This window comes from Patagioenas fasciata, chromosome 3 (assembly GCF_037038585.1).
Source record: "Patagioenas fasciata isolate bPatFas1 chromosome 3, bPatFas1.hap1, whole genome shotgun sequence".
In the NCBI taxonomy this organism is placed as follows: Eukaryota; Metazoa; Chordata; class Aves; order Columbiformes; family Columbidae; genus Patagioenas; species Patagioenas fasciata.
The window spans coordinates 31,169,706-31,191,910 of NC_092522.1; the positions used below are offsets into that span (position 1 = coordinate 31,169,706).

The following is a 22,205-nucleotide window of genomic DNA, read 5'->3' on the forward strand; positions in this document are numbered from 1 at the left end:
GTTTTACCAACTTGAATACTGAGATCATGGAGATGGTGTGATGGCTCAGTAGCTGCACAGCAGTAGCACGTCTCATTTCAACAAAGGTATGCTAAAATATTAGCTGTCACTAAAACCAGACCTGAGGAAGGTACCGGGAACAACAGATAGATGATGTCCCTTAGACAGAGATGAACTCATGTACATGTGAAAATTTCAGTACTGTAGTCTGGAACTGGCTTGTGAGAGGTGTCAAAACACTGTACAATAAAAAAACGTACTGCGTACCTTGTATTATTACTAAAATTGGAAACAGGTTTGTACTTTGTACTTCAGATGGCCGTCACATAGACTTCCTGGATCATTTTCCTTAGGACTTAACATTCTTCTGAAAACAGCTTCTGGTAAGAACAGCCTTAGTGTTTCAGAATGACCCCCGTCTGCAGTAGCTGCCAGTATGTTGTGGATGAAACATCGTGCCAAGGGAAATTAGAGAATCTGCAAAATTCAGACAGATAGTAATAGCTCTCCACTAGTCATATGTAGACTGAAGAAATGCCTTGTTGAGTTGGGATTTGGAAAGAAGTTTTGGATGCATTAAAGGACTTCTTCCCAGAACAACCAGTCTTTAGAAACCACATGAAAAGGTGCTGGTTTTGACCTAGTTTCAGCTGTTGCAAAAGTCCTAGTTGAAGAGGTATTACCGGGAGAGCCACTCTGTAACAGCCAGTCATAATACAATTGAGGTGAAGATTTTAGCAGAAGTGAGCAAAACAAATAAATTCAGCACAAATATATTCAATATCAAGACTGGCACATACCTACATAATTTAGTTTCAAATTAAAATGGCAGTCAATAAAAGAAGCGCACTTACAACCTGGTGGTGGATAGAAGCACTGTGCTGGAACACAAGGTATACCCTGTCCTGCAACACAAACCAGAGTGATTCCTGTGGCCCAACAGAGAAGTTAAGCAGTGATCCTAATGGCAAAGGTGTGAAACAGTCTGCAGCTGACAAGCTCAGTGAAGATACTGAACCTGTGGAAATTCTAGGAAATGGATCAGATGAACACAAAAAATACGAGACCAAGTTAGTGAGTTAGATGACGTGATGCTGTCAGCAACTGGCACTCACCCATGCCTGCTGGAGGAGCCCAGAGGTGACTTGCAGCATTGCTGGTGTCATTGTAAACAGGATGTTCCAAAAAGAGTGGGGTCATTACCTGCAGTCCGTTTCATCACAGTTATGCTGCTGTTGGAGACAGAACATGATGCCAGGTGAGCCACTGTTCTCACCAAGTAGGACCAAGCTGGAGTTACGGAAGTCATTTCATTTGTGTGTTCTCTCTCATTCTGCTTCCCTCATCTCTTTTACTATTAGACTGTATTTTTGAGATCCTAAAGTAGGGGTAAAGGGAAAATTAGAAGCATGTCTTCCAGCAAGAATTAAAAAAAAAAAAAAAGTCCTCATAGATGGACTTCATCCTGAGAAATCCTGAGTTTATGGGAGAGTGAATCCAAAGGTCAATGAGTGTACCTGTCAGAGGATGAATAGAGAGGCTCTTCATTCTTTTAGTGACAAGAGATTCCAAGAGTTCATTTCACTATACTGCATTTCTTGCCACAGACTATGAAGACTAAGATTATGTAGTGTGTGTTTGCATCCACCAATGCAAGCTAAGTCTTCTGATTAAAAAATATTTTTTTAATAGTTTTAGTTAATTAAGGACTTCTGTCTATAAATTATTAAGCAAAACTCCAAGGTTCTTCAAGCTTTGTTCTTTATGATCACATACATACAGTCAAGAAAAGTGAAAGCTATTTCTGTTTTGTTTTCATCTGTTTTTCTGAAAAGAAAATGTATCTTTGATGGTTTATATTGACATTTTTAACTAGCTTACAGAAGAAATCCTGAGTGATCCTTATAAATATTTCAGTGACAGGTTACATACTTTTAACTGAAATAACAAATGGGAAAAAAAGAGGGTCCTAGGAATGTTATATTAAAATTGAGAGCCCATTTGTGTTACTGTTTTTCGTTTTGTTGGGCAAGGTAAATGGCAACACAAGTAATTGAGATTACACAAGGGTTCGGGGGGGGGGGATTGGTGTGAGGGAATAGAAATCTGGATTCTTGTCTTTGGAAAGATCCTATTTGTTTTTTTTACTTGCAGGTTTCTTTGAACCTAAGAGAAAAATCTTTCTTTTCCCTTTCTAGCCAGTGTTTGGATCTTGCTTTGTTCACTGAGAAATTTCTATTGGAAGATTTTTATTTTTTTTTAATATTAAAAAAGAAATAGGCCATGCACTACAGAATAATCTTCTCTTTTAGGTCCTGCTATTGTTTATGTGGTTCAGTATGTTGCAAAGCATGCTGTTTTGTAAAGACCCTTTAAATTAATCTTCTTGTTTACTTAGTGGACCTTTGGTTAGGTTCTTAGTGAATTTAAAGTTGTTAATGACATGTATTTAAAGCTGTTTCAAATGTTAGCCTAATAAATACAGCACGATGAAAATAAGGATGTGTTCTTAACTGTCATTTACTAAAGGCTTTGAAGAAGTGGCAAGACAAACTGATGTCAGTCAACTAAAGATCAAAGCAGTGTTGAGTTTCCAGGGGTGGTTTCCTTTGAACTCCGGTGCAGCCAGAGAGCCAAGGGACTGGCAACAACATTTCACTCTCTTGGTGAGAGTGCAAATATAAGAGAGAGGGGTATGGTTTTGTGGCAGGCTTCAGCTAATCCAAGATGATTTTTTTGAGGGACAGCTGACTTGTGGTGCATCAACTTGTGTCAGGCTTGGATACTGTAGAAGCACCCACGAATGAAGGACATACTCAAGTCAAAGATGTATTCATTTTAAAATCAGAGTAAACTTAGTAAACTATGCAGTAAAAATAAGTGAATAATCCTCTGTGTCTCTCTCATCTTTTTTTATTTTTGGAACTTGTGAACAGATCTTTTAGGCAGCTGCAAACCTGTAGAGAGTGAGTAAATAATAAGTGTTCTTTCGGTGGTTATACGTAGTAAGTTGTTACATGCTTCTCCCATCTTTTCACAGGGCGCATTTTCTCCCACCTTTTTACCTTTTTAATTTATTTGCTTGTTTTCTTTTTTTTTTTTCCTCCCTATGTTGTACTTTATTTTACAGCAGTACAGAAAAAAAGAAGGAAAAACCTCCAGGACAGAAAGAAAAAAAAGAGGAATCTCATTCTAATGATCAAAGTCCACAAACTCAAGCATCACCTTCTCCCCAGCCCTCCTCACAGACTCTCCAAACACACAGGCAAACTCAAGAAAGCAAGAGTTCTGCTCCAGCTAAAAGGTTTTCACAGTACCACAGTACAGAATTAGAAACTGATTGTAATGATACTGAGCTCATAATTGACAACAAGTCATGTGAAATAGTTCCAGTCTCGTGATCAAGTTAATAAGTGTTTTGTATTTTTTGTGCTAGAGAAGATGCATTTGACATGCATTGTAACAAAGCAAATAAGTAAAAATGCAATTTTTCTTTGAGTAAATTTTTAAGATTACAGAGTTTTCTTTTTTTTTTCCTTTCTCTGTGATTGAAATCCTAATATGGTGGATTACCTCTAATCAGTCGTTATTCTAAGATATTTAATGATGACTTTGATCCTTCTCAAAATACACTTCATAGGTTTTGTGTGGCGTAGCTGAATTGTAAGAGTGTATTTTGCCCAGGACCATTTACTACATCCTGTAACAGTATTTGTTAAATACTAGTATCATTGCAAGTCTTCCTTTGGGAGTATTTCTTCTCAAATTATTCTTTAAAATGACTGCAATGACTGCAGTTTCAATTCCTGCTAGGTTGCAGGGTGGTTCACTTTTATTCTGATTGTTTACATGAGTGAAGTCCTGGTTTTACACCCAAATCATAGAACTGCTTGACTTGAATAAAATTTATTTAGGATTACATTTAAGTTCCCACTCATTTTAGCAGGAATTAGACACAGAAAAAAATGGTACTTCTGAGTTGTTTTTTAATGGCTTTTTTAAAGTTAAGGAAATAGATTTTAATATTTGGGTGATTTTTTTTTTTTTTATTTTTTTTTTTTTCCCCTGAGTTTCAAAATGATGTGAATCACACCATGTGGTTTCTTTTTTCCTTTTTTGGTTCATTGGCATCTGAATGTTTTAGAAGGTGTGAAATTTTCTTTTACTCTTTGGCATTTAGGAGACTGAAACAAACTCTTAAAAAAATGAAATTCATTATTCTGAAATGTACTATAGTTCACAAGATTATGTTGTCTTGCATTGCTCAAATTCACAGCTCTAATAAATATTTAAACTTTCACTTGACTGGTGCATGTTATAACACTCCATAAAGGCTCTGTCTCCATGTCTTGCACAAACTCTGAAGTTTGTCTGAAGCTGAACTTGTGGCCTATTGTTCTGCCTGGTATCTCACTGTAAAGATGTTTGTCTGAAGTCTTGCTTACTAATCTTTTGCAGTGTGGGGAAAACAATAAACACCTTTTTTTAGTCTCCTAATGGTTTAACTTGATTTGATTAACGTGTTTGTCTCAGGACTTTTCATCCTCTTGAGGTGCTGGGGAAGCAGCTTGCCATTTCTAAGGTTGCAGTTCAGGACCTATTCCTGCAAAAAGCATTTCTGACAGGATGAAGTGTGATACTGTTAGCAGGACATACACAGCCTCTAAATCAGCTGGTTGAAGAATAATTTGGGCTAGGTCACTTCTGAGCATGTTTTCCATGATTAAAATGTATGTGAAATTAATGAACTAGTGACTGCAAACCTTGCATGTTCTTGTTAGTGCAAATTGGCTACAATAAGATTGCTGAAAAATTGTATCAAAATTCATGGATTTAGTCATCTGTAGTATTGGACCAAAACCCAGCTTACCTTACTCATGTGAGAAGTTTGCAGACATCTCTTTCAAAAAGATTGAAAGCAGTAACGTGGTTTAGAATGTGCTATCTGCAAAACAGCCATATGAAACTGTAATCTGATAGAACTGTTCTGCCTCAGAAATCAGCGTGCTAAAGCTGGTGAACAGTTAATCAGGGGAAGAAAACGTTATTCTTTGTTACCTCCTTAAGTTATTTAAAAAAAAAAAAATTCTTTAAGGCTAATATACTGTAGCCTCCTTTTTTCCACTTTTGTAATTATTAGCAATATAGTAATGAAGTATAGAGTTATTTTGTTCAAGGCTTTTATGTAAGAGCATTTGGGAATGGAAAGGAATGGATAAAACTTTTGGCAACTGTCTTGCTCAATTGTTTTCATTCATCCAGTTAGAACTTTTTGACTAATCTTTTTTTCCTGTTTCGTGCTTCAGCTTGAAGGAAGACCTAGCTCTGCTTTTGTCTCCTGCTGCTTGATCTGTCAGTTGCATACCAGTTCCAGTTATTGTTATCTTATTATCTTGTCATCTTAAAATATGTTTTTGTTTCTTCTAGCATAAAGAAAACTGCTGAAAAACCTCACGGTGCTTGGGAGAGTTCAGATGACAGTCGTAACAAGCTGCTGAGAGTAGCATCAACATCTAAATTAATATCAAAAGTGGTGAAGAATGCAGACAAGTATGTATCACTTTGGTACATAAAAGCAAGTGAACTTTATTCAAGTCAGAATATTATGAAAATGCATAATTTTACTGAACTTATTTATTTATATGCTAAGACCATTTGCATCTTTGTTTTTACCAGGAGTAATTACTTGCATAACTTGAAAAGGTGCCTGTGAAATCTTAAAATTATTATAAAATGTGAATGCAGGATTTGAGTGTAAATACATTTTAATATTGCCCATTTGGGTTAGCGGAATTATGCACTGTGAGTTAAGAGTTATGGCTTAGTGCCACTGTTGTGAAGCTTCAAACTAGTTTTTTCCTATTTAAAACAGATTTGAAAATATAAGTGTATTTCCTTGAAGTTAATTTACTGGATATGACATAGTATGTGTGTTTCTAAAGTAGACTGTAATAATAAGAGTATACTGTTAGCATTTCAGGTGGATCTTTCAAATTAGCTGTTTAACAGGTTCCTCATTGAAGGTTTGAGACAATAGACAGGGATCTTTTCAGTGTCACCTTCAGAAGGTGATGTGCTGTAGCCCATCGGGTTTTTTTGTGCTCTTGAGCAGTGGGTCGTCTTAGTTTTTGGTTGCCACAGTGGAGGCCTCACCAGGGATTAAGAGCCCAGAGTAGTAAACTTCTCCTACTGTCAGCACAGAGACAAGAGTTTGATTTTTGCTGTAGCTCCACATTGCTGACCCCTGTTGTGACTTACTTTGTGTCCTCAGTGTTCTTTGCCGATAGGACTTGCCTCTTCGTGTTTGCACACTTAGTTTCTGGTTTTGACTTTGTTGAAATTTTGCTGAATTTGTTGAAATTGTTGTGTTGTCTTTTTGACTGAGTTCTCTCCTGTTTACCAAGATCTGCCCAGCGTGCTGGCAGCTTCTTCCAGCTTGATGTTGTCTTCAGATTTCATACATCTGCTCATTAATCTTTATTCAAATAGCCATTCACTGTTCCAAGGCAGAACCACCTGGAAAAGTCCCACTATGACAAATAAAGCTCTTCAGACTTCAGAGTAACTTCCAGTCCTTTCATGATCGTGTCTATAGCCTTCTCCTTAGTTTGCGTGTAAGACTGTCAAATACATACTTAGAGTCAAGAGCAGTGCAAGTGCATTCCTTCTTTCCTAGGAATGGGAAGAACAAAAACATCTTAAACTAACCTTGGGTGTGGGTATCAGCACGTTTACTAAAAGCTTTATGCTTAGCCTGAAGAGTTTTGCAGAGCTGTGAAGTGCTGTATGTGAGGAATTATCGGTTACATGTTTTGCAAGTATTTATTTTCCTTTTATAGTTGGTTTTCAGTGTTGGAATATAGAAGCCCTTTGGCAATTTAGATTATGACAGGTTACTACTAGGTAATATTTTGGAATGAAAAAACCCTCAGTCTTGATTTCTACATATCAAGTTTCTTTTTCTTGGTTTTTGTTATGCTACTAAAATATTTTTCACAATGTGGTATATACTTCAAATTTACTACTAATGGAAAGTTAATATTACTTTTATTGACATTATGTATACTGGTTCAGGCGTGGTCAAAATAGTTATTGTGTTTCATTTTCCCATGATTCCACTTATTTTCTAAAAGACTTTAGATGCTGCCCTTTTACAGTCTCTAATCAGATATCTAAGAGTGGACAGGGAAAGGTTAGGATTAATTATAATGATAATTATAATAAAAGCAGTATTTGCGTTCAAGCGCACACATTAATACTAATTTCTTACTCCCATCTTCTATGCATAGTTTCTAAAAGAACTGTTTGGTTTTGTGCAAAGGCATATTGTTATGTTGCATTTATCGTTCCCAATGAAGAAACTCTGGCCTAATCTGCCTGAAGTTACTGGAGTCTTGTGCAAGGGAATAGAATTCAGACCCTAATGTGGGCCCCAGGACAGAAATATTCTACATATGCTTTGCGCTACCAGCCCAGGAGATGAACTTTGTTTAGTAAGCTCAGTCTTTAAGCCAACACTGAGCTGTAAATCAGCCTGATAAAGCCGTAAGAAGTAAGAGGGTTCCCACGGCGGCCCATCATTCAGTGTTTTGCAGGCAGGACCGGCAATCCAATTTTAATTTTTCATTTGACAGTGTGGAAAAGGGTGATTCTGCCAACAGCCAGAGATTACTTTCCTCATGCATATGCTTGACCCTTTGTCACTGTTGCAAAAATTTGACCTCCATCCAGCTAAAAATACTGGATGCCACTCATACCTTCCTGCTGAATTTCAAATGAATTCAAGGGTTTTTTCTTTTATGCAATACATTCTCCCATCAAGGAGTGTTATTCTGGTAAGAAGTAGCACTGATGCTGGAAATTAGTATTTCTTCCATTTTTAGAAAAAAAGATGGGGTTTTTTTGTGAGTATTCATTCCTGGTTTTGCTGCACTCCTTTGAAGACTTTGTGTTCTACATCCAGTAATGCTGCATAGATCCAGTTTAAATGGAACTGCAACTTGATTACATTTAACCCATGTATCCAACAGGGTTAATTCCTAGAAAAATTTGCTGTGTTGTGTGCTGACAGCTTATTTTGACAGGTGTTAAGTGCTTTGCAGGCAGGCCTGAGGGTGTTTGTCAACTTAAAACATTTGGTTATTAGAGATTTGCTCTCTCAAAATGGAATATTCCATGCACAAGAAATATACCCTCCATAATTTAACTTTAAAAGCTTTTTATATTTTGTTGTGTTCACAGTAATTCTTAGGAACCCTTGCCATAGAGCCGGAGACTTTAAGTTATTTGAAAGATACAGTGAACTACATAAATTACTGTATGGGTAAAAGTGAACTACAATGACCAAGACTAGTTCTTTAGCGTCCTATGGTGTACTTACACAATACACAGAATCTGATGAGATTGCCAGATGCAATAATGTGTAAGAACTAGATGTCATTGGTTGAGAAGCCTTTCACATATTATTAACGATATTATTTTGGATTTTTCCCCAGGCACAAAGATGTCATCATCAGCCAAGGTAAATAAAAACATTTATTTTTAAATACTGGATGAAGTTCAAAAGATTTGCCCTTGACTGAGTACTGTTTCCTGTAAATAAATACATTGGGATGTATGCTTATGAAACAGGGATATAGAGCTAAAGTAGCATTAATAATGACTCCAAGAGTTCATCTGGCCAAATGTCACTTGAGACCTGTATAAGAATCTTTGAAATTATGGAAGAATGCCTGATCAGATTGGATCTTTAGGAAGGACAGAAAACTTTGGTGGGTGGTGAGAGGATTCATTTTACCTTTGTGAAACAAAAAAACCTTTTAAAATTATTTTCTCTGAGTGTATGTGCATAAATAGAGGCTATGAAAACAAAAATCTGAAGTTTTGACCTGTGTGCTAGTCTTCATCCAAGCAGGTGTGAGTGAGACTTCAGAAATAGTTTTAAGATATTTTATTTCTGTCCCATAACCAGCAAAAATGTCAACTCGTGAAAAAAACAGCCAAGGTAAGAATTAAGCTATGCCCTTTGGTTGCTTTCTACTTTATCGCTCTCACAAATCTTTTATTTGGCTTTTCACCATCAAAGAGCATCAGTGCATAATCTCTTAAAAACTTTGAGCATTTAAATAAATATTTCAGCTTCCTTATTATGGGAATAAATATGCACATGCACGTTGCAGTCTACGGACAGATTGTTTGGGGGTAGTCTACTATAAATTACTACATGCATAATTTCGTCAGAGAGGAATGTGTGTTCAAATAAGGTTCTAGAAGTCTTACATTGTTGCCTAAGATATCTGAATATTAAGAACTGCCAACTAAAAGATTTGTTTTATCTCAGCTTTCTGTCTTGCCAATATTACAACATACACGCTGAGTAGACAGGAACAGAGACTGAAGGTTTTAATAGAGTCTGCTAAAATGAAAAATGAGTCTGTTACAAAGCGTATGTCTTTGCACCGATGACTCTTGCATTCTGTGGCTACCTGCTGCTACTGGCTTGTTCAGACAGGAGAAGGAGCCATCTATCTGAATGTGGTGGGATGTGACAGCAGAAGAAATCCACTTCTTGCGTCCCGAAACTACTCTGCTTTGATGTCCTGCAAACTGTACTGAAGCATGCAGTTTCAAAAATAAAGCATGTAACCCAAGTGCATGCTGTACTCAGCATATATCTATGTACAGAGGTTCTGTCTCATGCTTTTTTTGCTGCTAATTAACAAATCTGTAGTCTCCAAATCTGTGGTGTAAGCAAGATTACATTGTACACAGTTTGATTACTTTTGATCTTCTCTGGATTTTCTTTCAAAAAGAAAAAAAAAAACACACTGGAAAAACTTTAGAAGTGATTATATTAATTGTGTAATGAAAACAATATCAACTTGAATCTAATTGCTTTATCTTTTTCTAATTCATGGAGAAATTACAGATTTAAAAACATTCTAAACTGATTCTTACCAAAAACATCCTTCAAAGACAATAGGAATGAAAGAGGGTGCATAAGCATCAGGAACAAAGAAGAAATGTTTTTATGCCAGGTTGCTTGACACCAGCTATGGAACGGTACATATGTGCAACAATGGCTACTGTAAAAAGAAACCAATCAATAGTGTCCAGAGCAGCTGCAATTCAGTTTTTGAAGAGTTAAATAAGACTGTTATATTAAAAATACTCTTTCTACGAAACACAACTTTTCACAATACCAAGTTGTGTACAGCTAAAATACCTTCAATACTAATTCTTTCCTTACAATGCGCTTCTGCAATTCTATGTGATCTGTCAAGAATGGACCATGTCTCCCGGCCTGGTAGCTCTAAGTTGGGTGGTGTCTGTGTACCCTGTTGTCTGTTGTGCTACTCTGCACTGACGTGAGCTTTCACTGAATGATGGATGAGTGCCTTTCATGTGTGTCATGTCATAGACTGTTCTGAACCCAGCTGGAATGAAAGAGAAATATGTTACATGGCAGTAGCCCCACATATATGGAAGATGGAGACAAAGTTTTGTCATAGAAAATGCATTTACTAAGATTTTAAACAAGTGTAGTGGCAAACTATCATTCTACCTTTAATATGGATGAAGTTACAAGTAGCAGGATTCAGCCTTCAGAGACCGTTTTATATATGGATCAATGAGTGTATTTTATGACAACTTTTAGAGTGTCTGTGTAAGGCTGTGTTAGGTTTTGTGGTGTTTACTGCCACAAAAGTAGCCACCTGTTAGTTACTGTAGGTGCAGAGGGTCCCCCATCCTTTCCAGTATAAGCTTAGCAACACTTGGCCAGTTCCCTCTAGTGCAATGTCCTGTTCAGGACAGGTGAGCTTAGCCGGTTTTCTGCTTGGTAAACCAATTTCCAGTTGACACCTTGACCCAGCTGGTTGGAAAGTTCAAGAGTCACACAGACAATTAACCTGGTTTCTCTGGAGGTAAATCCCGTGCAGCTGGACAGAGTTGTCTCGGGCAGGTGGGATGAAGGGCAGCTTTTGCTAATGCTCTCTGTGCCAGATCTTCCAGTTCTGCAGCCCAATGGCATGAAACGCTATAGCTGCTTTAATGCTCCTCCTGGCATGCCAGCCTTTGCCTCTAGAAGCAAGCAGTCTCTAGCAGGGTGTTAATTAAGTTACAGCAGCTCCCCTGACCTGCTCATTTTACTAGACTGTATGTGAGACAGTGTGTGTCCCCCTGGCACGCACCTCCTGCACTGATCATTGTATCACTGTGCTTCCTAGGAATTGTGTGAGGGGGTTCTTGGGGACACTGCTGGGTTGCAGACTGTCAAGCTTCAAAGCGAATCTACATAAAAATACTTCGGTGTCTTTATACATACATGTTTGGAAACACAGTCAAATTGCAAATTGTTGTATTAGAAGGTGTTTGCATGGGATAGCAGGATGGAAGGTGACAATTCTGTGTAGCTTTGAACATCCTAGAATCACTTTTTTTTTGATCCAGCTATTGAAGAAACTGTTTTGAAACCTGTAATTATAGTACTGTACCACAAAATGTTTAGAAATGTGCTTTCACACGTTTTAGTTCTTGTAATCTTATTTTTCTAGCAGCAGCAGCTACTGCAATATTATCCATGTTGTGACCATCTGTGCACACTCATTGTGGTTTCTGTTGATAGTATGTATTAGCTATGAAAGTGAAAGACTCGAGGAGCAAATGAGGATTAATTTTAGATGATCTTGCATTGTGAAAGGCATTGGCTTCAGAATGTAGTCCCCTGGAGAGCGTGCTGCAGGTATTGCCAGTGAATGTCAGCAAGACCTGGGCAATTCTCTTCTCCAGCAGCAGCAGTGTGGGGTGGGCAATCACTTGGATGTCTTCTGTTTAGCACCATCCATGTTACCAATGTTGATTGCTTACCTTCTATCTCAGTACCCAGTGTTGCTCCCTCAGTGCCTTTATCACTCATACCTGGGTTGAGTTGCACCTACTCCCTGGTAAGGTTGGGCCTTAGCTCTATGCATCCAGGTATATGCTGAAGTAGAGGTTGTACACACAGGAATACTTTGTTGATGCCAATCTAATGAGGGGAGTATGAGACAAACATCCGTACATTTGCTGAAGAGACTTTTGGGCTTAGATTTTTCAGCTTATTTTTGAACGTTCTTCCCTTTTCCTTGCAAACCAGGACAACGTTTTTACGATAAAATCCAGTACTGAGGAGGTATTAAAATTCTGTGAAAATCCAATAAAGCTATGGGTGAAATGAGCAGCTGCTTACTACAGCTTTTAAAGGACACTAGCTACAGTTATTCTTTTCAGTTCTCTCCCAGCAGGTGTTTATAATTGCCTATAGAAACTATCTTGCTTTTCACTTCAGCAGAGACATTCTTGAAATATTAATCATAAAGCGTTCATATTTTTATAACCAGAAGTTAAAGACCTGGGTTATTTAAGATAAAAGGATTTTTTTTTCACTGAGGTTCCATGTTTAAGTTTGGGTTTCAGTGATAGCAGTACAGTATATGAATCACTTGTTCACTTATTATAAAGACACTTAAGACATTTTTGGATGGCAATAAAAACCATATGTGAAAGAATTAATGAAAAACATTCACTACATTCCTAAGTTTGTTTCTTTTTAGATTGTGCTTTATTAGTTTCCAGTACTTTTTCTTCTGTTAGTGTAACTGTGCTGTAGTTCTAGGTTCGCAGAACAGGGCAATCGTGAAGCTCACAGTGGAAAAATTTACCTTGCTGACAGTGTGTGCTGTCCACTGAGAGTGCAAAATTCAGTAACTACCTTGGATTAGTTTTTTTGTCAGACACAGATTTTTGGTCAGATGCTCATTGAAGGTGCCCACATACCTGAGAGGAAACAGAGATCCAACCTCTCTCATTATTATTGAGCTGCTGCTTCTCATTCAGGCACAGTGCACATTATTAAAAACTGTCAGAAAAATGAACTGGTGTTTGACAGTTTTAATCACTGATTCCTGGTGAAGCCAGGATTTTGTTTAAACAGGAAGCACTTAAATACAGTGTTATTGAGCTTGTTTGTGTCCAGTACTCATTTTTATGAGTCCATTTTTAAATAAAAAGCTGGAGTTTAATATTAAATTTGAATTATTTCATTGCAGGTGGTAACTGTTATTAATACCTAGATTCTTAATGTCAGCCTATACATGCAAAACCAAGGTTTTAACTGTGATTTAGTGATGAAGTTACATAAAATTAATAACTGATGCTCTATTAAGAAATCATAAGGCAAGACTGTAAAATCACTTCAAACCAATGCAAATCTTTGGTCTCATCTGCTTTTTTTTGACTGGATTGCATTGTACCCAGTGCTCAGTAGTGACAATGCGTGTCTGCTTGGCAGGTTCAGCAAGCGTTGCCACATAGCTCAGGGTGAGAGACGGCGGGCCTGCAGCTGCACTTTAATTCTACTGCAACTTAAAATGTAATGGTCTGGGCATGATGGCCTAATTCAGTTGTATTCATCTCTGCGCTGTTAGCACTGGTTTAAATTAGAAACAGGCTTCTAAGCCTTTGTCCCTCAGGTTAGTGGTCCTACAGAGTTCTTGGACACAGGCCTGAAAGCAGAAAGCTTGTGGAAAAGAAGCTATTTGTAGTATTAAAAAGCATAACTTAGCTGGTCAAGCAACTAGAAGGTGAAGACAGATTAATAAATGTACTCTGGATGTGGTACTTTATTGTACAATATTAGAGAGTTCTGCCTGGCCAGGCTATTTGGAGTCTTTTGGGGGTTTTTGTTTGCTGGTAATTTACTTTAAGGATAAGATTCAGATGCTAAACACAAGTAGAACTGAGCCAAGGGTTTTGATGCATCAGTCCATGTTTCTCTTTCAAACTAGATGGAGTGAGACCTATTGAAAAATAATCACTAATAATTCGCCAGATAAGATTATTTTAATGATTCCTTAAGAATGAAACTTATAACTGTGTAGACAAACAGATAATTTTCTTATATGTTCACTATTACCTATTCTGTGTGTGTATTTATATATATATAAAATTTACTGTATGCTCATTAGATTTCCCATTATGCATACACTTGCTAGCTGAAGAGCAGTTAATTGCAGCACACACTCGTGGGGCTACCTCAGGGTCTGTCTAAATAATGAGGAACAGTGTGGTTGATATAAAACATGTTCTTCTAATATTTTGTCCAGTCTTGTTGAATACATCAATAATTGGGGATGAGGGCTTCTCGCATGCTTCTAGGAAACTGCTGTGTACTGCTTGATGATTTCATTTTCGAGGCATGTTTTTTGGAAACCAGGAGGGTTTGGGTTTTGTTATATCACTGTATTCAAATTTCTGAAATATCTAAACAGTAGCTTTCGTGTCTTCTGAATTGCTCTTCTTTGTAGATACTTCTGAGTTAATCTAGAAAGACTTCTTTGATAATTTTTCTCCTCCTTTCAGTTCCTGTTACTTACATTATTTTCCTCTGAAAGCCTTCCATATCCCCCTAAGAATATGATTCACAGAAAGCAATAAATTGCTTAAGTCTCATTGCATGAGTTTTTCTGTGCTGACTTCATTGAAGCACTAATTTCAGCCTTTCGGAAGAATTGTTTTGCCATATCTTTGCCCTCTGTTATCACCTGCAGTGTTTTTCATTGGTCTTGCCTTCTAGCTTGCTTTCCCTGAATTGCTGCATTTTAAACTTTCTTCCAAGAGTGCATTAATAGGTATTGCTTGAAGGTGAATTTTACTGTTACCTTTTTGTTGCTTTTTCCTTTTTGTGTTTGTTGGGTTGGTTTTGTTTTGGTGTGGTGTTGGTGTTTTGTTGTTGGTGTGTTGTTGTTGTTTGTGTTTTGTTGTTGGTTGTTGCTTTGTTTGGGGGTTTCGATTGTTTCATTTATTTTTTGTTGTTGTTGGGGGGTGGTGTTGGGGTTTTGTTTCTTTTTTTTTTTTTTCTTATAATAAGTCCTGATTAAAAGCTTAGTTATGTTAGTAGGAATCTTCTTTTGATACAAGGAGACTTTGCAGAAAATGTGCAGCCACTGTCTGTTTGTCTACAGCTTTTTATTTGGCACTAGTTCTAGTCCTAGATTCTTGTTGTTGCATGCTTTACCAACAGTTTTCTTGCATGCATGGTGAGTCTGCTGGCTTATGGTGACTGTCTGTGAAGAAGATACTCCTGTTTCCTTGCAGATCAGGCAGGCTTCTAGGCTTCCCTCTCAGTAGCAGCACCTTGTTTCACAGACACATTTATTCCTCTCTTCTCGAGCAGGCTGTAAACTTTCAAAGAACCCGCAATAGATACTCCGGTTGCCAACATCTGCTTGCAGCCTTTTGGGACCTGTTTGGCTTAGTGTTTACACTAATGAAGTTAGCACAGGGAAGTAGGAGCACTGATGAAATTTCACTGATGACATGAAGCTGAGAGACCAGACTGATCCAGTTGAAGCTGAGGTTTTAATACAGCAAGACCTAAATGTTTCTGAGGCCTAGAGTAGTATAAGACAAAATTAAATTACTCGAAGTGTGAGATCACGCATGCAAGAGCCTCTTGCAACATTTTAGCTATAAGCAGGTTGCCTGCCACAGTTAAATTTTGAGGAAAAGAGCTCTAACATTTTAGCTTATCATACGAAGACTGAACCCTTCACTTAATATGAAAACACAAAGCCAATCCCAGGATGCATCAGAGTTAATTCTAGTGGAGATAACGCTGCTTTATAGAAAATCTTAAGGCATCAGAAGCCTGGTAGGTTCTCCTTTGCAGCACTGTGTTGTGCATGTTGTGCATGGCCATGTTGTGCACCCATCGGCCTGGGCTAGGCTGGGTACAGCTGTGATGTTCCTTCAGCTCATGGTGTGGGTTCACAGAGCCTCATGGCTGTTTGGCATTCAGATCCACCTTTAGGTGAGACCTCACCAAGTTGCTGCGCTCTTTGTGTCACTCTCCCTGAGTGATGTTTTATGTCCCTTTAGCTGGCTGGGACTACAGTGTAGTCAGATCAACTGTTTCTGCATCTTTGGGACTGAGTTAATAATATCCTGTGGCCTTTGGGGTTTCCACAGGGAGCTGAGGCCTGCATGGAGTTTGCTCATGTCCAGCACACCCATGTGAGGGGCTCCATGTGAGCTGATCCTCGGAGCAAAAATTGGGAGCGCTGGTCTTGTGTCCCTGGCACCTTGTGCAAAGAGATTGTTAAGGCTCCAGAGGTGAATTATTGCGGAACCAAGTAGAGTCTGGCAAGGGCTACGGATTTGAGCTCAAAACTGGACAAAAGCAGCTCCAGCTGTTCCTGGTGAAGAGCTGGCCCCTGAAACCAGAGCCCTGCATCCACATGATGCTGCCTCCTGTAGCAACCCTGGGCCTGAGCTGTTCCTTTTTGTGTGCGTGGATAATCCACAGCACCTGTGTGTGCTGTTTACAGAGATGCAATGGTACTTTTAGGTTGGTTTGATCCAAATTTGAAAGGATTTATAGGATGTCTGCAGTTGCAGACTAATTAACGTAGTGAGTGCTAGGATCGTTTTAGGTATCTCCTTCACCCCCCAGTTCTTCTGTACAGTTAATAGTGGGGCCTGAAAAACTCTTTATATGGGGTGGAGAGTTTTTGTACTCACACCTACTGTTTTCAGACTGGTAGATACCAGAATCGTCAAGGACTTCCCCCTCCCACCTCTTTTAAACTTCTGACTTTATCTCCTCTATACCCCCTTACCGGCAAATATGTTATGAAATAACCAAGTCTCTTTTCTTCCAAAAGATCAAGTGAGGGGGAAGAAAAGTCTAGACATACTGCTTTATATGTGGAAGTAGTGAGAATGCAGGAAACAGTCTAGTGCTCGAGCATTCATTTGAGCCAGTTTGCTATGAAAGAGTTAAATCACTGGTTTTCTTAACTTCCATTTACAAGAGTTTAGCCTCAGGCAATTAGTTGCTGTTTGAGAATAGTTTTGTTGATATGCTGTCATCCTCTCTAGTATTTCAAAAGATTTTTACATTAATAATATATCTGCCCTACAGGTTACTCTGATGAAAGGAAGTTTACAGTCTTAGACAAAACTCTTCCAGTGGATTGTCACTTTTTTTTTTTTTTTTAATCCTTTCTCTTCTGTAGGAGAGTCTTAATCAAGTTATACCTAGCCTATGTCTACCTAACAAGTGTGATAAATTTGTCTTCAAAGGTAATATCGAGTAACATGAAGCTAGCTAATAAAAGCAAAAAATGTTCGTTCTTTAATAGGGAAGTTCAGAGAGCTGATTTGTGTCGGAAGGCCCTGCAGATAATCTTTTCCCTGAGCTTCAGGAGAGCCTCCTCAGGCCAAAGACCTCACTGAATTTCTCATGGACTCTTCATCTCTCTCATCTGCAGGGTCCAACAGGTGCAACTGCCTGTATCCATAGGAATTTCAATTGCAACTTGTCTCCACTGTTCTAAGCAGTGATGAGAAATTTGATCCTAAATTTGTGGTGTCAAAATAATTCAAGAATCTGACTTGCACTAATGACTGGTCTTTTCTAAATACCCTCAGGCGACGCTGTGTTTTAAGTTTTAAGAGTGTGAGCACCAGATTTTAAAAGAAAGGTCATTATTCATACATTACTCTTGGTTTTAGCCAGTATTGTTTAATCCTTGTGAAAAACATACTATAAAAATATTTTAGTGGAAAAAATGTTGCTTGTTTGGAATACTTATCAAAACGTTTGTGTCAAACTAGTGACCACGCTGATCTTGAGCTTTTTCTCAGCAATACATTTAAGCAATGCACACTTGGTAAAACAACTATTATTTCTAATTTAGCTGCTGGGAATTTATTTTCTTCGTTCTTTGATAATTGATCTGAGGCAAATATTCTCGTGTTGTCAGTAGATGAACTCGCAGGGTTCTTGTTCAAAGGAGCTGTGTTTGTTCTTAGAAGTGGGACAACTGGTTTTCATCTTTTTGACATTTGTTCTTTTGATACTGGACTTAAATGGTTCGTATTTTATTATATTAGTATTCTAAATAAGGAAGGGCCTTTTTGCATGTGCTAGTTTTATATCGCGCAATTATTACAATTGCTCTTCAGGAATCACTTTTTTTAGCCTCTGGGTTTTTTTGCACTAGCTTTCAGCTGTATTTGGACTCTTGTAGAAAAATTCCCTTTTTTTTGCCTCCAGTGCAGCGTAAACCTACTACCAGGGTCAAAAGCAAAAGAAAATTCAAGTAAAATGAATTTTTGGTCTCAGATGGTTGACTTAAGCACACTAAAAGTGAAAAAGGAAACACACTAATCGTATCTTTAAAGTCTGGCAACTTGGTAAATTTTATAAACTGATCTGTTTCATAAAATTTAAAAAAAATAGTTAAAACTGTTCAGCATCAAGAATCAAACTACAGTGTGTTACGAGGAATATGAAAAGTTTTTGACAGATTAAGCCATATGTGTTGTAGAATCTCCCAAGTGAGTACCGTGCACATAGGAGAATACTTTTAACTAGCTTATGTTCAGGTAGATGGATTCATCGACCTAGTAAGTTTGAACAATGCTGTAACAGATGATGTTGAAACCATGCAAGCTCATGGGTAGTTCTTCCTCTGAGTAGGAGTTACTGAATGTATTGTATGATTTGGTCACCATAGATTCAGTGCTGTCAGTGTCAGTGTTGTCGAAGCCGTTGGTATGTGCTAGAATTATCACTACTGTATTCAAAGCTGGTGCTTTTTGGTGTTTTCAGAACTGGGATGGTATTCCACAAAATTTCACACAATTCTGATAAAATCCTCTGTGATCAGCAGTACTTCTTTTAAATACCCTAGCATATTCACCACGTTTTTTTCATTAGACTGATGATTGCTGGCCTTAGCTGTTGAAGAAAGAACTTGAGTGTTAGGAATTCATTTCCAGACTTTGTACGAGAAAGCTTAATATTTTTTCTGGATTAAAATAGTTACAGGTTTTTCTTGTCTCCTTTCCTTCTGACTGCAGTTCAGATGGAATATGTTTCTGCAGTCTGTATAGTAGGGATATTTCAAATTCAGAGAAGGGCAGAGGCCATGGCTTAAGGTTGGTCTTGCTTGCAACTTTGATTATTTCTTGATCTTTGCATCTTCTGGAATGTTTCTGCGAGTAAGAGGCTATTTTGGAGTCTGCGTTGCTTTTGCTGTCAGTGAAATGATCTGCTTTCTCTTGCGCTTTTACATCTCCAAGTTTGACTTGAGTTGTTAAACTGTAATTCTGTGGGAGTAAGTCTGTCCTCGACCTGTCCTATTTAACATCTTTAGCAATGACCTGGAGCAGGCAACAGAGTTCACCCTCAAGTTCACAGGTGACAGCAGGCTGGGGGCCCAGGTGGTGTGCTGGGGGGTAGAGCTGCCAACTAGGGGGATCTGGGCAGGTTGGAGAGATGGCCCTGCAGAAACCTCACAAAACTAAGGGGGGACAAATGCCAAGTCCCGTACCTGGGTGAAAGAAGAGCCCCTGGCAGGAACACAGGCTGGGGACAGAGGGGCTTGGAGGAGCAGCTCTGCCCTGGGGCTCCAGTCAGATAGCCAGGTGCCAAGAAGCTGTGCCATCTCCGTCCTTGGAGACTTTCAAGACTGGACTAGACAAAACACTGAGCAACCCAGTCTGACCTCATGGCTGAGCCTGCTTTGAGCCAGAGGTTGGACTTAAAGACTTTCTGAGGTCCCCTTCAACCTGAAATACCTTACCTTGTGATTCTGTGACAACCTATTTATTCAGTTTCAGATTTTAATTTGAAATTGCCTTTTTTATCTTATTTGCATGTCTTCAATGTTACATGCTCAGTCTGTTCTATCACAAATTCAACTAACACTGTGTATATTTCAGTGTTCTGTTTAAAAAGCAGTACACTTTGAGCCTTTACTAAGCTCACATTGCAAAAATAATGATTATATCACAAGTGTTATTTGCATCCTTCTGCTTATTGCTGGTTTCTTTTGTGCTTATTTCTTGTGTAAATTTACCATATGATTAATATGCTTTTTTGTTTCAACAGAGGGCGAATATATCAAGATGTTCATGCGGGGCCGACCAATCACAATGTTCATTCCTTCTGATGTAGAAAACTATGATGATATTAGGACAGAGCTGCCTCCTGAGAAGTTAAAACTGGAGTGGGTGTATCCTTGACATCATTAACTACTCTGTCCACTTTTTGTCTTACCTTTTTTTTTTTCCTTTAGAATCTGGTCTTGTGTCTTCTGTGTTCAGAGAAAAAACAAATTACTTAAAAGTGGGGAAAAAAGGTTCAATTTAATATAACACCTGAAATGGTTTGTAGCTACTTAATAGTACAGCTGTAAGCTGCAAAATATGTGGGCACAGAAAAGCCATGCTTTTTCTTTGTTTTGCTATTGAAACTAATTAAAATGTATTTTTAATGTGAAAGTGTCTCTATACAGTTGGTGAGTTTGAAAAATACACCCCCCTCCATCCCCCATATTAATATAGACTGTGCATTCAGGAACATTTTTAGTTTTCAATTTCGGTTCATTTTTAGGAGGTTTTAGAGCTATGGAAGATCTTGAATAAGTTCCAGAACTTCTCATTGTCCTTGCCTATGGAATGAGGATTGCCGAAGTAGCCATCCGCAGGGTTCTTTGCACTGCTTATGTGTTTCAGCTCCAAAGTGGAAGGGTTCACTTCTTGGACAATAGTGCACACTAAATACATTTATCACATGAAAAATGGAGTTGGTTCATGTGTGACTGACAATGATTCTCCAGGCTTAGTAGATCAGACGTTAAGTTCATTGCAAGAGACGTGCTTCTGTACTCATTTGGGTCTTCCTGTAACCCCCCCATGTCTGCAGATTCTTCCAATAAGCTGTGATTGTATAAGTTCCTTAGTGCTTCAGTAAAATAACGTGTTTAGGCAGCACTTGAGTTGGTGTAATAATCTAAAGTTTTATCCTCTGATTGGTACTGAAAGCAGGAAGATTTTTAAGAATGTTGATGATACACTGTCATATGTCAGGATATGTACAGACAGAGGCTGCCTGTAGCTCTCTCAGCATATCTGTTAGTCACTGAGGCATACATTTATTTTAAACCACCCCTGGTTACTCAATTTAGGGAAGAAGATTTCTCTATTATTTTTCCTGCCATTATTAACTATTAGAAGTTTAAAACACATAATACTGCATGCTTGGTTATGAAGAGCAGTTGTGGAGCTCACATTCTCAGAATTTTCCAGTGAGACTGTGGAAACCTAGACCATAAAGGAGGAAAGTTTTGGATTAAAGGTCTGCCTGGAAGGAAAACGGAGCTTTAATTCATTCTTTGCTATTCTGTGATGCCCGGCTTTACTACTGTCACAGCTCTTTGGTGCTTTTGCTGGCACTTGTATGACTCTGGAATGAATTGGGTCTGTCGCTGATCTGGCTGAAATGTTATCTTTTTTTGCAGAATTAACTTTCAGCAGGATCAACTCATTTGATTTGCCCCACAAACATGCAAAAGCTAGAACTGCATACTGGAGGAAGATCAGATCTACTTTTTCAGCAGCAGTGAGAAATTTGGACTGATGAAAACTGATCATGAAATCACACCCTCAGTTAAGTAGGTGCAAATCCCAGTGTGGACACACTTATTTAATGTCCAAGGACCTTAAGTTCAGGTTAAACTAATTTCTGCTGAGGGCTAATTAAAGTGAAATAAATCTAGTTTAAACAGACTGTCCGTATGTTTTTGGAATCTGTTTAAGGAAATGTCATCCTAAATCACACCAGTATATTTATGAGTGTAGGGTGTCTTTTGGATACAATGGTGGAGAAAACAAGGAGGAAAAGGCAGTAAAATTTATGAAGGCTTGATATTGGTCTTTGTGAAGTTGCACAGAATTGCTCTTCGGTTTTGGAGGCAGGAAGATACTGTAGCAAAAGATCTTGTACTTTGTGCACAGGCTTAGCAAGGGGAAGAAATCTGCAAGCCAGCTGTAACTTCCAAATACCGTGGCAAACTGAAGCCTCAACATCTTATTAAAAAGACATGGGGACAGTGATTCACAGAATATTTTAGTGATGTCACTGTTTGGCAACTGAAATGTCAATTGAGTGTTGAATTGTTCAATCTATAAGTTTTGTTTTGGACACTTGATTCTCCTGCCTTCTGGATGACAATATATACTTGGTTTTCCTTTGATAATACTGTTTTGGAAGATGATGATCAACTATGAACAGCTTCAAGGCAAGAATAGAAGGGTTCTTGGAGTGGGTTTTTCTGTGGTTTAGGTTTGGGTTTTTTTTGTTGGTCTGGGAG

At 38.2% G+C, this 22,205-nt stretch overlaps 1 protein-coding gene across 9 annotated transcripts in view; it reads left to right on the forward strand.

Moving 5' to 3' along the window:
* Nucleotides 1-22,205, forward strand: part of EML4 (EMAP like 4) — a 160,851-nt gene that overhangs the window by 101,873 nt on the left and 36,773 nt on the right. For 5 of the 9 annotated variants that reach the window (XM_065833364.2, XM_071806046.1, XM_065833362.2 and 2 more), the window contains 5 exons: nucleotides 3,131-3,304; nucleotides 5,428-5,550; nucleotides 8,496-8,521; nucleotides 8,972-9,004; nucleotides 19,943-20,066. In XM_065833364.2, coding sequence (XP_065689436.1) covers nucleotides 3,131-3,304; nucleotides 5,428-5,550; nucleotides 8,496-8,521; nucleotides 8,972-9,004; nucleotides 19,943-20,066 — 480 coding nt within the window. The remainder of the gene's footprint in view (nucleotides 1-3,130; nucleotides 3,305-5,427; nucleotides 5,551-8,495; nucleotides 8,522-8,971; nucleotides 9,005-19,942; nucleotides 20,067-22,205) is intronic. The other 4 variants (XM_071806044.1, XM_071806045.1, XM_071806047.1 and 1 more) reach the window with 4 other exon arrangements.